Here is a 15,091-nt window from a genome sequence, read left to right on the forward strand (position 1 = left end):
AAAACTGCAGAAAAAGTGTGGGTGTTGAACCCTCTTACAGGGAAAAGTATGGGTGTTAAAACACCCACATCCCCCACGGGTGCGACGCCCCTGGCTCGGTCCAAAGCCCAAAGCCGCAGCTGCACCACCGAGATCCATTATAGCCAGTGTTCGAACTATACTGTGGCCTTTGGGGGAACCCCTTTTTTTCACGGGGGGGGTTACATGTGTATGCACTATACAGGATTATACTTTATCAACAGGAATAGATAGGTCAAACAGCCACCCACAAATAGTCTATAAACAAAGTATCAGACTGTCTTTGATATTTCACATGAACAACGGTTAAAGTTACTCAGGCTACTGAAGAATACCATAATTCCTCCGTTCAATGAAGCAACGCACCCCAAGCTTCCGTCCTTAACAAACAGCCATCGGCTCTTCCAGTCTCTCCACTGCTGGCTGTTCCAATTTAACGGGAGAGAGGAGCAAGAGGGGTTAGGATGGTGACCGGCCTCTGATGAGCTGTCATCACCTCCATCTACAACCAGAGAGGACATTATTTCTTCAGCTTCTTCTTACGTTGTCACCCCGGCGGGAGGTGTGCTAACAGGGCTTGCAGCAGCTGAATTGGTTGTGCTATTAACGTCATCGCTACATAATTTCTTAGTAAAAAAACTAAATGAATTAAACGGCCTTGTTTTCTTTATGCAATGGCTATGATGCTAACTGCAGAATGGATTTGAAGGACTTTGCGCGTCAATTAATGGCCTCCGTTTATATTTTTATTACGAATCTTTAAGTTAACACGTACTAAACATGAGTTGAATTTGCACCGCAGTGCTGCCACGCCTTGATGCTCATAACAAGAATAGCATGTAGATATCTTTATTGAAGTGAATTAGGTTTAAATCATCGTCATGCATGAATGAATATTTTTGTAATTTTACACATTATAATCCACGATGATCACGTTACACAAAACTGAAATTGCACGTCAAAGGGACACATTGTCAATATTTTTAGAGAACCCCCCCAAAATTTCACAAATCATGTTTTCAGGGGACCCCATGTCTTATTAAGGGGAGCCGAGCTCCCCCTAGCTCCCCCGTAGTTCGCACCCTGATTATAGCTTGGTTTCTGAACTTTAATGTGAAACAAAAGGTGCTGCTGCAGGCTTGGAAGCAAAGAAATATTCAGTTCCGGGAGCATACTGTAGGATTCACGTAGGGTACAGATTTGATCATTGGCAAATTATCAAATATGTTTTATCAATATTAATAAAGTTATGAATATGGTTATTATGGACCAATAATCAAATAGTCAAACTGTGGAACAGTCTCATTTCTGTAAAAATCCTTTAAAAGGAATTAAAGGAAGGGGTGATTTTGAGCGCGACCCGTTCGACCAGCAATTATCACAACAAATACACAAATAATCACCAGCAACTGCTAATTAAGTATAATCGAATTTATTGACGTTATCCATCCATCCATCCATCTTCGTCCGCTTATCCGGTGTCGGGTCGCGGGGGGAGCAGCTCCAGCAGGGGACCCCAAACTTCCCTTTCCCGAGCAACATTAACCAGCTCCGACTGGGGGATCCCGAGGCGTTCCCAGGCCAGGTTGGAGATATAATCCCTCCACCTAGTCCTGGGTCGAGGCCTCCTCCCAGCTGGACGTGCCTGGAACACCTCCCTAGGGAGGCGCCCAGGGGCATCCTCACCAGATGCCCGAACCACCTCAACTGGCTCCTTTCGACGCAAAGCGAAGCGCAACGGCTCTCGGCTCCTCAACGGATGACTGAGCTTCTCACCCTATCTCTAAGGGAGACGCCAGCCACCCTCCTGAAAAACCCATTTCGGCCGCTTGCACCCTGGATCTCGTTCTTTCGGTCATGACCCAGCCTTCATGACCATAGGTGAGGTAGGAACGACGACCGGTAGATCGAGAGCTTTGCCTTCTGGCTCAGCTCTCTTTTCGTCTAACGGTGCGATAGATGGAATGTAATACCGCACCCGCTGCGCCGATTCTCCGACCAATCTCCCGCTCCATTGTCCCCTCACTCGCGAACAAAACCCCAAGGTACTTGAACTCCTTCACTTGGGGTAAGGACTCATTCCCTACCTGGAGAAGGCATTCCATCGGTTTCCTGCTGAGAACCATGGCCTCCGATTTAGAGGTGCTGATCCTCATCCCAACCGCTTCACACTCGGCTGCGAACCGATCCAGTGAGTGCTGAAGGTCGCAGGCCGATGATGCTATCAGGACCACATCATCTGCAAAAAGCAGCGATGAGATCCCCAGCCCACCGAACTGCAACCCCTCCCCACCCCGACTACGCCTCGATATCCTGTCCATAAATATTACAAACAGGATTGGTGACAAAGCGCGAGCCCCGGCGGGAGGCCAACCCTCACCTGAAACGAGTCCGACTTACTGCCGAGAACCCGGACACAGCTCTCACTTTGGGCTGTACAGAGATTGGATGGCCCTGAGTAGAGACCCCCTCACCCCATACCCCCGCAGCACCTCCCACAGTATCTCCCGGGGGACCCGGTCATACGCCTTCTCCAAATCCACAAAACACATGTAGACCCGGTTGGGCATACTCCCAGGCTCCCTCCAGGATCCTTGCGAGTGAAGAGCTGGTCCGTTGTTCCGCCACCAGGACGGAATCCGCATTGTTCCTCCTCAACCTGAGGTTCGACTATCGGCCGAACCCTCCTTTCCAAGCACCTTGGAGTAGACTTTACCAGGGAGGCTGAGAAGTGTGATACCCCTGTAATTGGCACACACCCTCTGGTCCCCTTTTAAAAAGGGGGAACCACCACCCCAGTCTGCCACTCCTTTGGCACTGTTCCAGACTTCCACGCAATGTTGAATAGACGTGTCAACCAGGACAGCCCCTCCACACCCAGAGCCTTGAGCATTTCTGGACGGGATCTCATCAATTCCGGGGCTTTGCCACTGTGGAGTTGTTTGACTACATCAGTGACTTCCGCCCGGAAATCGACGCCAATCCCCGTCATCCTCCAGCTCTGCCTCTAACATAGAGGGCGATTAGTCGGATTCAGGAGTTCCTCAAAATGCTCCTTCCACCCCGCCCTATTACCTCCTCAGTTGAGGTCAACAGTGTCCCATCCTTACTGTACACAGCTTGGATGGTTCCCCGCTTCCCCCCCAGGGTGGCGAACAGTTTTCCAGAAGGCACTTTGGTGCCGACCGAAAGTCCTTCTCCATGTCTTCTCCAAACTTCTCCCACACCCCGCTGCTTTGCCTCTTTTACGGCAGAGGCTGCAGCCCGCGGCCCGTCGGGTACCCTGCAACTGCCTCCGGAGTCCTCTGGGATAACATATCCCGGAAAGACTCCTTCTTCAGTCGGACGGCTTCCCTGACCACCGGTGTCCACCACGGTGTTCGTGGGTTACCGCCCCTTGAGGCACCTAAGACCCTAAGACCACAGCTCCTCGCCGCAGCTTCAGCAATGGAAACTTTGAACATTGTCCACTCTGGTTCAATGCCCCCAGCCTCCACAGGGATGCACGAAAAGCTCCGCCGGAGGTGCGAGTTGAAAGTCCGTTGGACGTTATTAACGTTATTATACTATATTATCAGTAGCCAATCAATAATCCTTCAATAATAAAACGTATATACATTTTACAATATCACAACCAAACAAAGCAAAAACAAAAGCAGCATGTCTTGTGTGTGTGTGGGAGAGAGTGAGTGAAAGAGGAGGAGCGGTGTCGAAATGTAGTTCTAATACAAAAACAACTCCAAAAATGGCTACTCCTGTGAGCTGCACAAAACCATTTAGCCTCAAGAGGGCGGTAGTGGTGCTGGGTGCATGGAGCGGGGCTGAAGAAGCCGAGGTGGGGTTTGCTAGGCAACGCGCACCTTTATACCATATGCTAAATCGCCTATTAGCTCTATACAAATCCCACGTGGTTAAGTTAGCAGCGTTAGCTCGGGAGCTATGTGGTTAGCTTATATGTCCGTGTGTGGGTTAGTAAAAGGAACAGAATAAAGGAGGAAAAGAAAAGAAACACTCTGATCTTAGTTATCTATAATGGCCAGCTCCCTCAGCCACCCAGGTCTGGACCCCACGTGTAGTTAGGACAGACTGAGACTTTTGATTTACCGAGGGAAACGGCCACTATAACCACTCTAGTGGCTAACAGCTGATTCACCGCGATTATCTCGCGGACAGTAACTAACTCCGTGAAAGGAGCGGTTTAGCAGGTAGCGCTTATGGTTTTAACCCAGCTACTTAACACAACAAAATCAAACCATATAGTGATCAATTTATACATTCACAGAAACAGATTAGTAACCAGATATGGCCAATACATGATTACAATCAGATCACATTAATGGCACAGCGGTAGCGAACCCTTTGCTCATTAATAACAAACCAAAACGCACTAGTTCTAACATCTGCCCAGAACTGTGTAAAGCCTTACGGTGTGCGTTGTTTGTCAGTTAAATCTCTCGCCAGAGTTTAACGATCCGTTTTGTCCAGAGCAGGAGACGATACGTGATCCCCGTCGACAAGCAAGAAACAGAACGCCGTCCTTTTCTTGAATCCAGGCTGATTAAGCCCGCTGCAGATAGAGGGAATACCCGGCCAGTATTTCCTCGGACCCACTTTGTATATCAGACCGATATAAAATTGTCCCAGCTCAAACTCGACCAGCGAGGTGATGCTGGCTAGCTAGTCCGGACTAGTGCTTCCTGTCAGCAACCGGGGGTTACCGTGAAAGACGAAGAAACACACAGTGCCGACAGCTTTTATCCTACCTCCGCCCTCCTAGTGGCGGGGTGGTGCATTCAAAGACCGACAGCCAATGGGAAAGCGCAACCTTCTCACAGGTGTGAAGCAGTTCTTTGTCTCACCCCTTGCCCTCCATGTGTTGAATGTAGAATCTCCATGGGGTTGTTAAGTAGCAGTGTAGAGAGTTTAGGTGAAGCTTGGCTTTGGGATTCACATGTAGGCCAAGATCCCTTTGTCTCTGCAGTCAACTCAATCTGAGCCAAATCACTGTTTAACCAGCTTCTTGGTCCTCAACAATACAATCTATTTTGACCATGACTACTCGCCTGACCTGCAGAGGAAAAGGAAAAAAAGTCTGTGAGGTAATAAAAAAAGTTAAAAGAAAAGAACATCAAGGCTCAGTCACCATACCCAGCACAGCTACGACTCTTCCTGGATGGTGGCACAAAGCTGTTCCCCTCACTTTTGGAGGCACACTCGACATTGAAAGAACTTGGCATAGATACAGCAATGGAGGACCGGGAAATATTGGAAAGGGAGCCGAAACGAGAGGGATGGACAATACAACCAGACCGGAGGAAGAACAAACAGCTGAATCCAGCGGAGATCAGAGCCATCATTCAGGGTGACAGAGAGGCCGGAGTCACTGGCCGTGAGTAAACATGAAACCACTATAAGTACAGTATCTCACAAAAGTGAGTACACCCCTCACATTTTAGTAAATATTTCATTATATCTTTTAATGGGACAACACTGAAGAAATGACACTTTCCTACAATGTAAAGTATTAAGTTTACAGCTTGTATAACAGTGTAAATGTGCAGTGGCATGATTTTATGTCAGTTAGCCTAATAGCTAGTTTGATTTGCATTGAGACATTTTATGGAAAGTACCCCATGCCAATCTCTAGGTATGGTGAAGGGCATGTGATGATATGGGACTATTTTAATTCCAAAGGCCAAGGGAACTTTATCAGGATGCATAGTATTCTGGATCCATGAAATAACTGGCCTTTAAAAATAAAAATCTGCCTGCCTCTATGGGAATTTAACATAGGGGTGTACTGACTTTTGTTGCCAGCGGTTTAGACATTAATGGCTGTATGTTGAGTTATTTTGAGGGGACTGCACATTTACACTGTTATACAAGCTGTAAACTTAATACTTTACATTGTAGCAAAGTTTCATTTCTTCAGTGTTGTCTCATTAAAAGATATAATGAAATATTTACTAAAATGTGAGGGGTGTACTCACTTTTGTGAGATACTGTATACTATAAGACTAGACCGGTGACGAAGAATGACAAAAGACACTTAGAGGCTGGACTGGTGATGAACAATAATAATATTAATAAATATTAACAATAGAAAGAAAGAGCCATTATGAGACCGGATTTGTGATGAAGAGTAAAAAGAGAGACATTATAGGACAGTCTTGTGACGAAGAAATGTATTTAAAAAAAAAAAAAAAAAAAAAATGATGGGGAGATGAAACAAGACGCAACAGGATTATCGTTTATCGTAAATTACTGATTGGAAATAATTGATTCAGGCTATGGTATCGGTATGAGAAAATAAGGTGAATATAAAGGTCTGTGGGGGGTGGGGGAGGAAAGACTATCATGGAATACAAGGTGCCCTCGGTTATCAAGGCGACGTGAGGATATTCCGGGGACAACCTGGTGGACCGTCTCTATTGCACTTTGTGCACTCTTCCCAGAGGGACATTTTTCTCTGCCCAGTGAAGATCGGGAGCGGAGATCCCTGGAGTATATTTGTAAGGTTAAGTCTTTGTTCATTTCATTTCAGGGGCTAACTGCTGGAGTATTGGAAGTTCACAGTTGTTTTTCGTGTTCAAAAAATTCACTTTATGTCTTAGTTATCAATGTTCTGTGTCTCTCGGTAAATAATATCATCAAGGTAACTACTGTTTATGTTTTGATTTTGACCGCAACTATTAAGGTACACTTTAAAATAGAAAATACTATTACAACATTAAAACATGTTTATATAAAAATATTTTAAGTTACAAAACATGGACAAGTTGAAGGTAGATAGTTACAATATAAATGGAGTTAATCATCCCATAAAGAGAAAGAAAATTATAAACCAGCTGAAAAGATTGAAATGTTCAATTGCATTACTTCAGGAGACCCACCTTAATGATATGGAACACAAAAAGCTCAGACGGGAATGGGTGGGGCAGGTTTTCAGTGCCTCGTGAAAAGGGGGGGAAAAAAAGAGGAGTGGCAATTCTTTGTCATAGATCACTCGGTTTTACTTCGGAGAACACGTACAAAGACAAAAAGGGGCGCTACATTTTGGTTGCAGGTACAATCAGAGGTGTCAGGATATTCTTTTTAAACATTTACGCTACCAAATGAAGACGACCCTGGCTTCTTTAAAGAATTCGCAGCTCTTTTATCCACTCATGCCGAAGGATTTATCAAAATGGGAGGGAATTTTAATTGTGTGTTGAACCAAAAACTAGATAAACATCCGTTTGAACAGGGACCTAAGCTGCAGAAAACCAAAGTATTGTGCAATATGATTGAAGAAATGGGGCTGGTAGATATATGGCGTCAGAAACACCCCAAGGAGCGTGATTACACTTTTTTTTCAAAGGTCCATAAAGGCTACTCCAGAATAGTTTTTTTGTGTGTGTGTGTGTGTGTGTGTGTGTGTGTGTGTGTGTGTTAAAAAGAGATGCCTATAAAGTTACAGACTGCTACATTGAACCCATAACAATATCAGACCATGGTCCAGTGGTTATGTCAATAAATTTAGTGAACGAAAAACAACTGAAGCAGTGGAGAATGAATCACCCTGAGATAGTTCAAAGTATAAATACAGACTGGAACGAATATATGGAACATAATGATATGGAAGTCTCAGTATCGACCTTATGGGAAGCGGGAAAAGTTGTCCTGAGGGGGAAGTTAATTGCTCTGTCATCCAAAATTAAAAAGGATCGTGAAAAAGGAGAATTAGAAAAACGCATACAGGAGTTAGAAAAGGAGCATAAAAAGACAAATAACAAGAATATTTTGAAATCCCTTACCCAGCATAGACAAACATTAAATGATGTATTGACACATAAGGCCGAGGGTGCATTACGTTTTGCCAACCAAAAATATTATGAATCAGGAAATAGGGCTAGCAGGCTATTGGCATTTCAATTGCACAAGGCACAAGCAGATCGCACAGTGGCAAAGATAGTGAATCCTGCTACTAAAAAAACACTGTCACACCCAAAGACATAGCAGAAGCTTTTTCTGTTTACTGTGAGACACTTTATGACAGAAGAGACGGGCAACAAAACAGAGAGGATTAATACCATACTAGGAAAAATTAAGTTACCCAAATTAACTGAAAATGATGCCATAGCAATGAGGGATCCAATCTCAAAAAAGGAAATTGAGGAAAAATGCACCAGGAGTAGATGGATACCCAAGTGAATTTTATAAGCACTTTCAAGATGAGGTTACGCCCCTCTTACAAAGAGTATTTAATTATGCCCTTACAAGGAACGACCCCCTAAAATCGTGATCAGAAGCAATCCTTTCCATTATCCCCAAAGAAGGTAAAGATCCTACAAACTGTTCCTCTTATAGACAAATTAGTTTGCTCTGCTGTGACACGAAAATTCTAACCACAATATTGGCAAAACGAATTCAGAAGTGTATAAATACATTAATTAAACCAGATCAAACTGGGTTTATACCGGGTCGTCATGGGATAAACAACATTAGGAGAACTCTAAATGTGATTTCAGTGGCGAAACAGAAACCGTAACCCTCAATGCTTCTCAGCTTAGATGCTGAGAAAGCATTTGATAGGGTGGACTGGCAGTTTTTGGAACACGCATTGTAAAAAATGGGATTTCATCCAGATTTCATCAATTGGATCGGCGTGTTATATTCAGTACCCATGTCAAAAGTGCGGGTGAATGGATGAACTTTGGTTTGAAAAGAGGAACCAGACAGGGATGTCCCCTTTCGCCCTTACTGTTCACTATTAGCATTGAACCCTTGGCAGAAATTATTCGAGTAGACCCTGGAATTCAGGGAGTATCAGTAACTGGGGTGACCCATAAAATCTTGCTATACGCGGATGATGTTATTCTGTATATTACTGACCCCTTGACTTCAATTCCAGTCCTTCTGTCCTGTTTAGGGGAATTTGGGGAAATATCAGGTTACAAAATTAATGAATCAAAATCAATTCAATTTTTTTTCAATTCAATTTTATTTATAGTATCAAATCATAACATAAGTTATCTCGAGACACTTTACAGATAGAGTAGGTCTAGACCACACTCTATAATTTACAAAGCCCCAACAATTCCAACAATTCCAGTAATTCCCTCAAGAGCAAGCAGTACGACAGTGGCGAGGAAAAACTCCCTCTTGGGAAGAAACCTCGGACAGACCCAGGCTCTTGGTAGGCGGTGTCTGACGAGCCGGTTGGGGGTGTGATGAACAGTGGCGATAGTAGTCACATTAATAATGGAACAGTGACTGGATGTAGCGGGAAGCTGCAGGGTTCAGCAGGACGCAGCATGACATTGCAGGGCATCGCTGAGCTCAGCAGGGAGTGCAGCAGGACCACGGCGACAGCTGCAACCAGGATCTTGGTGCCAACGTTCTCCAAGGAAATACGCTGGGGGAAAAAAGCATAAGGACTCCGGGGAGTAAACTCCCCAGAAGCTAGGATTAGTAACAAGCATTTCTGGGACGGGCTGCACACAAATAGTAATAGTAATAGTAACAGTAATAGAAAGGGAGAGGAGAGAGCAGCTCAGTGTGTCAAAGGAAGGAAGTCCCCCGGCAGTCTAGAACTATAACAGGTAACTAAGAGAGACGGGTCATAAGGAGAGGTAGCTTTTTCGGCTAGGACTCCCCCCGCCGGATCTGGCTTGGCGGCCTGCCTCCCTCTACTTTGTTATGTATTATTAATCTAACAATTATGAAGAGAAGCAGTTGGGCCAGTTAGGTGAACACTGCAACTCCCTCACTCCCTAACTATAAGCTTTATCAAATAGGAGAGTTTTAAGTTCATTCTTGAATGAGGTGACAGTTTCTGCCCCCAAACCCAGATCGGGAGCTGGTTCCATAGGAGAGGAGCCTGATAACTGAAGGCTCTAGCTCCCATTCTACTTTTAGAGACTCTAGGTACCACCAGTAACTCTGCATTCTGGGAGCGCAGTGCTCTAGTGGGACAATAGGGTATTAGGAGCTCTTCTAGATATGATGGTGCTAGACCATTTAGAGCTTTGTAGGTCAAGAGAAGGACTTTAAACTCAATCCTGGATTCAACAGGAAGCCAATGCAGAGAAGCTAATACAGGAGAAATATGATCTCTTTTCTTAGTTCTTGTGAGAACACGCGCTGCAGCATTCTGGATCAGCTGGAGAGTCTTAAGAGACTTATTTGAGCAACCTGACAGTAGGGAATTACAATAGTCCAGCCTGGAAGTAACAAATGCATGGACTAGTTTTTCAGCGTCGTTTTGAGACAGGATATTCCTAATTTTGGCAATGTTACGAAGATGAAAAAAGGCTGTTCTTGAGGTTTGTTTTAGATTGGCATTAAAGGATATATCCTGATCAAAGATAACTCCTAAATTTCTAACAGCGGTGCTGGAGGCCAGGGCAACACCATCCAGAGTAGCTATATCTTTAGATAATGAAGTTCGGAGGTGTTTAGGGCCCAGCACAATAACTTCAGTTTTGTTAGGGTTTAACATCAGAAAAATATAGGTCATCCAGGATTTTATATCCTTAATGCACGCTTGAAATTTAGCTAGCTGACTGGTTTCGTCTGGTTTGATTGACAAGTATAATTGGGTGTCATCCGCATAACAGTGAAAGTTAATTGAGTGTTTTCTAATAATATTGCCTAGAGGAAGCATATATAAGGAGAATAGAATTGGTCCAAGCACTGAGCCTTGAGGAACCCCATGGCTAACTTTAGCATACTTGGAGGATTTATCATTAACATTCACAAATTGAGATCGATCAGAGAAATAGGACCTAAACCAACTCAGAGCAATTCCTTTAATGCCAACCAGGTGTTCCAATCTCTGTAACAGGATTGAATGGTCAATAGTGTCAAATGCAGCACTAAGATCTAGTAAAACAAGAATGGAGACAAGACCTTTGTCTGCAGCAGTTAAAAGGTCGTTAGTAATTTTCACCAGTGCCGTCTCTGTGCTATGATTCTTTCTAAATCCTGATTGAAAGTCATCAAATAAACTATTCTCAGAGGCCATGATGCTAGTGGGCAAGTGGCCAACAGAATTAGATAAAGAAGTAACATTTAATTGGTCTAATAGGGGATTCAGATATTTAGACATAATGATTACAACACAAATTTCACAACTATTTAACCAAAATTATGGCAGGTTGATCACACAAATAAAATCAGACTTGACTCGATGGGAGATTCTCCCTCTGTCTCTCATAGGTAGAATCGAAACAGTTGGGATGAATATACTTCCTCGATTATCGTACCTCTTTCAATCGCTGCCTATTAGGATAACAGCTTCCAACTTCAGAATGTTGGATAAAATTATTTCTGCTTTTATTTGGCAAAAGCGAAAGCCTAGAATTAGACAGAAGTTGCTATTGAGCCCAAAGGAAAAAGGTGGTCTTAGTTTGCCTAGACTGAAATTATACTATTGGTCGGCGCAACTCCGTAGTATGCTCGAATGGCTGGTACAAGACGAGGAAACAAACTGGATTGGATTGGAAAACCATGCGTGCCCGCTAGTACCTCTGGAGACTATGCCATTTATGGAACAAAAGAAATGGAGAGAACTAAACATTGAAAATGAATGGATTATTTGTACCCATAGGATTTGGTCTCTGGTGAGGAAAAAAATATGTGCTCCTCTAACAATATCACGTGCAGTAAAAATAGCTTTGTTGATTGTTGAAAGATTGTTGATTTTTTTGCCAAACAAGTTGGATGCTGGGTTCCAGATCTGGGCAAAGAAAGGATTAATAACCATAAACCAGATGTTTGATGGAGAAATTTGAGCAATTACGAGATAAATATGGATTGTGTTCTAAGGATTTCTATAGTTATCTACAATTGAGGGATTACCTCTCGTCGCACGTTGAATACAACGCTTTGAAACAACAACCATCACCTTTAGAACATTTTCTGGTAAAATGTATAGAGGAGAATAGTAAGAAGATGGTATCCAATATATATAAACATTTACGAACACATTTCTCAGAAAATTCTTTAGATATAAAGAAAAAGTGGGAGCTAGAAATAAACGTTACTGAGGATGATGAGTGGAAGTTGGTGTGTGAGCAGGGTCACAGAGTCACTCATAGTCCAGTGTGGAAGGAATTCAATTGGAAATTAAAAATGAGATACTTCAAGATACCCTCTGTTACATCAAAATATGACAAAAATAATAAAAATTTATGCTGGATGAAATGTAAACAGATTGGGGACCACATTCACATCTTCTGGGATTGCCCGATACTGATTCCATTTTGGCAGGGGATCCAAGCAGAAATTCAAGACATTTTGAAAATTAAATTACCACTGAACCCATTACATTATATACTGGGTTTGACTCCAGGGGAGGATATAGGAAAATGGAATTACAGATTCTCCTACTTGTGGCGAGGAAAATGATAACCCTGTCCTGGCTCAGACCTCTACTTCCAACTCTTCAACAATGGCGAGAGGGACTAAAGAAAGTTTATGTAATGGAGAAGATAACTGCAAAACTTCATGTGAAAATGGACTTGTTTTTGGTTTTGTGGGCCCCCGCCAACTCCCACTTTGGATGGCCAGACAGATACACTGGTAATAGCTTGTTGTGAGAAGTTATGTCTGTTTTTGTTGTTTTGTGGGGGTTGCCTGTCGAATGTACTTTCTTCCCCCTATTCGGGGTTTCGTTTTGTGGGATGTCAAATTGTGTAGTAGATCTTGACTAGGTTTGTATGTTTGCCGAGACACTAATCGTTCTATGTTTGTTTTGTTTCTTTTTTTCTTTTGCATTTTGTCCTAAAAGTATTGTTTTGCTTTGTTTTTATATGAATCATTTTAAATAAAGAATGTTAAAAAAAAGTCTTGAATTTAATATTGTTAACCCTGAAGAAAAATAAAATGTAATGTAAATATGGTATTTCATAATAAGATTATTAATGGTACATTTATACAATCTAGTTCTCAAATATACATCAGGGTACATTAAAGTTAAGTATATATAATACAGACTATAAAATAATAGTGGAGTGTTAAATGTTACTACTACTACTCCTAATAGTAATATCATAGTAAAATATATTAGAAAATTACTACATCCAGACATCTTGTTTACATGAAAATAATGCATTCTGAAAAGTTGTTCAATATCTGTTTGTACTCATGATGTGCTTTCAGTTTCACTCTGTCAGTATTATTATTGTAGGCCCTTCAGTGATTTACAGGAAATGGGGTCACCTGCTAACCTGCCAATGTCACGGTGCTGAAAGGTTTGTTAAAAAGTGAAACTTTAGTGATATCTTGAATGTTGATGGCAGCAGAGTCACGGTGTGTCCCCTCCAGAGCACTAAACTAGTTTTATGTTGGGCTGCCCTGGTAGGATAATGGGTTCACTGCAGTGGAGGAGCATGCTGGAGTTTACAATGAGCTGGCAGCTTTACATCCTGAGGTCCCGGGGTCACCAGCCGAAAATGAAAGGTTTTAGAGGCAGAGTTGTAACACACCCCGTCGTCTAGACTGCTTTAATGGGTTTACTGCATTGATGAAATATTGGCAAGGGGGCTGGAGGTGAGACCCAGGGACAAATGGCCCCTGTCGTTAGAAGGAATGCATTTCCTCCTTTCTCCACATTGCCCTTGGTTCAACTTTTGAAGTTGTGCATGTGTAGCTGTTGAAAAGGCACCCTCACCCCACTGAACAGCACTGGTCAAAAGAAGTCCTGAGTTTGCTCTTCAAGCCCATAAATGGGGACTAAGGAGAAACTTTTGATTTTCTTTTAAAAATAGACCTCTTTTCACAAATTGTAATGCCAAACTGCAGGGTGGCATGCATGTTTTCTCTTGTGTAAAAGGCAGGTGATTAATCTTCATTTGACCTACCTGCCTGGTTTTTGCTCACTTTGTTGTTTGGTACTACTATGCATTTTAGAAGTACTACATGTAGTCTAAATTGCAGTCCAAAGTCAACACAATATGAACAGCAAGAGGGAAAACAATCACAGGAGACATTTCTTTCAACAGCAGAAGGGTTTGAACACTGCTTGGAAAATATTAGATTTAAACAAAAAATCAGGCCAGTTTTTCATATTTTTGAGTTATTTTGAGTGGCACTTCACTTAAATCAGTTATTATCACAGCACTACAAGTCCATACCATCCTCAGACAACAGTATTTCTCAGTGGCTCATAATGGGCTTGCCGTATTATGTTTGCCAATTGACCTAAAGTGGGATTTCCCTCTACCCTTTTGATCCACAGGATGGCTCCAAAGGAAGCAGCACCACCCTTCTCACCACCGCCACAACCACCAACAGCAGCAGCTTCTCAAAACTCCACAAACCCTCCAAGGACCACAAAGACAAGCCTCCAAAAGACTTGAAAGAGCCCAAAAGTGCCTTCAGAGAATGTGGCTGGGAACCCAGCAAAGCCCCCAAAGAACCTTCCAGGAAACCCAAAGAGAACCAACCACTTAGAGATATGAATCCTAAGATAGGCTTTAAGGAACCCAAGTCTTTGTCCAAGGAACATCGGACTGAGGGAATGACCCACGGGTCAGGGCTAAACAAGCGTCTGCCCACCCCCGATAGTGACGATCATGTGACCAAAAAACGTAAAAAGGGATTTGTGGATCCATCAGGGAGGCATACATCAGGGTCAGAATCTCAACATTTGGATAAGAAACTCTTGAAGGATAGATCACAGATGCGAACAAGTAAACTGCGACCAGAAGGTGATGAGGCAGAGCACAGGAAGGTGTCGACACTTCCGCCATTCCAGGAACTGGTGGACCCCAATGACTCTGATATGGAGGACCAGTCCACCAAATCAGATGTGAGTAGAACATATTTTTGTTGTTGAAAACAAGAGTATACAAGTTCCTGGTCTGTCTTATCTTAACTTGGTAGGCCAGCTAATTTAATTGATACTTACAGCAAGAAGAACTATGTCCCTTTTATCATCATGTAGGTTTAGGAAGCAGCTGTCTGACCCTTGTGCGAGTCCAGCACATTGGACTCACTGATTTTAGCTTTTAGGCCACTTTACTGGAAAAGTGGTGAAGGGAGGGCAGGGTTCCACATAAGAAATGGCCCATGGCCGGTAGAAAAG

The 15,091-nt window shown here is 43.0% G+C and overlaps 1 protein-coding gene across 1 annotated transcript in view; it reads left to right on the top strand.

Moving 5' to 3' along the window:
* mllt3 (MLLT3 super elongation complex subunit) overlaps window positions 1-15,091 on the top strand; it is a 177,191-nt gene that overhangs the window by 107,721 nt on the left and 54,379 nt on the right. Inside the window, exon 7 of the mRNA XM_039823322.1 lies at window positions 14,243-14,815. Coding sequence (XP_039679256.1) covers window positions 14,243-14,815 — 573 coding nt within the window. The remainder of the gene's footprint in view (window positions 1-14,242; window positions 14,816-15,091) is intronic.

The sequence above is a fragment of the Perca fluviatilis genome, chromosome 14 (assembly GCF_010015445.1).
Source record: "Perca fluviatilis chromosome 14, GENO_Pfluv_1.0, whole genome shotgun sequence".
Classification (NCBI taxonomy): Eukaryota; Metazoa; Chordata; class Actinopteri; order Perciformes; family Percidae; genus Perca; species Perca fluviatilis.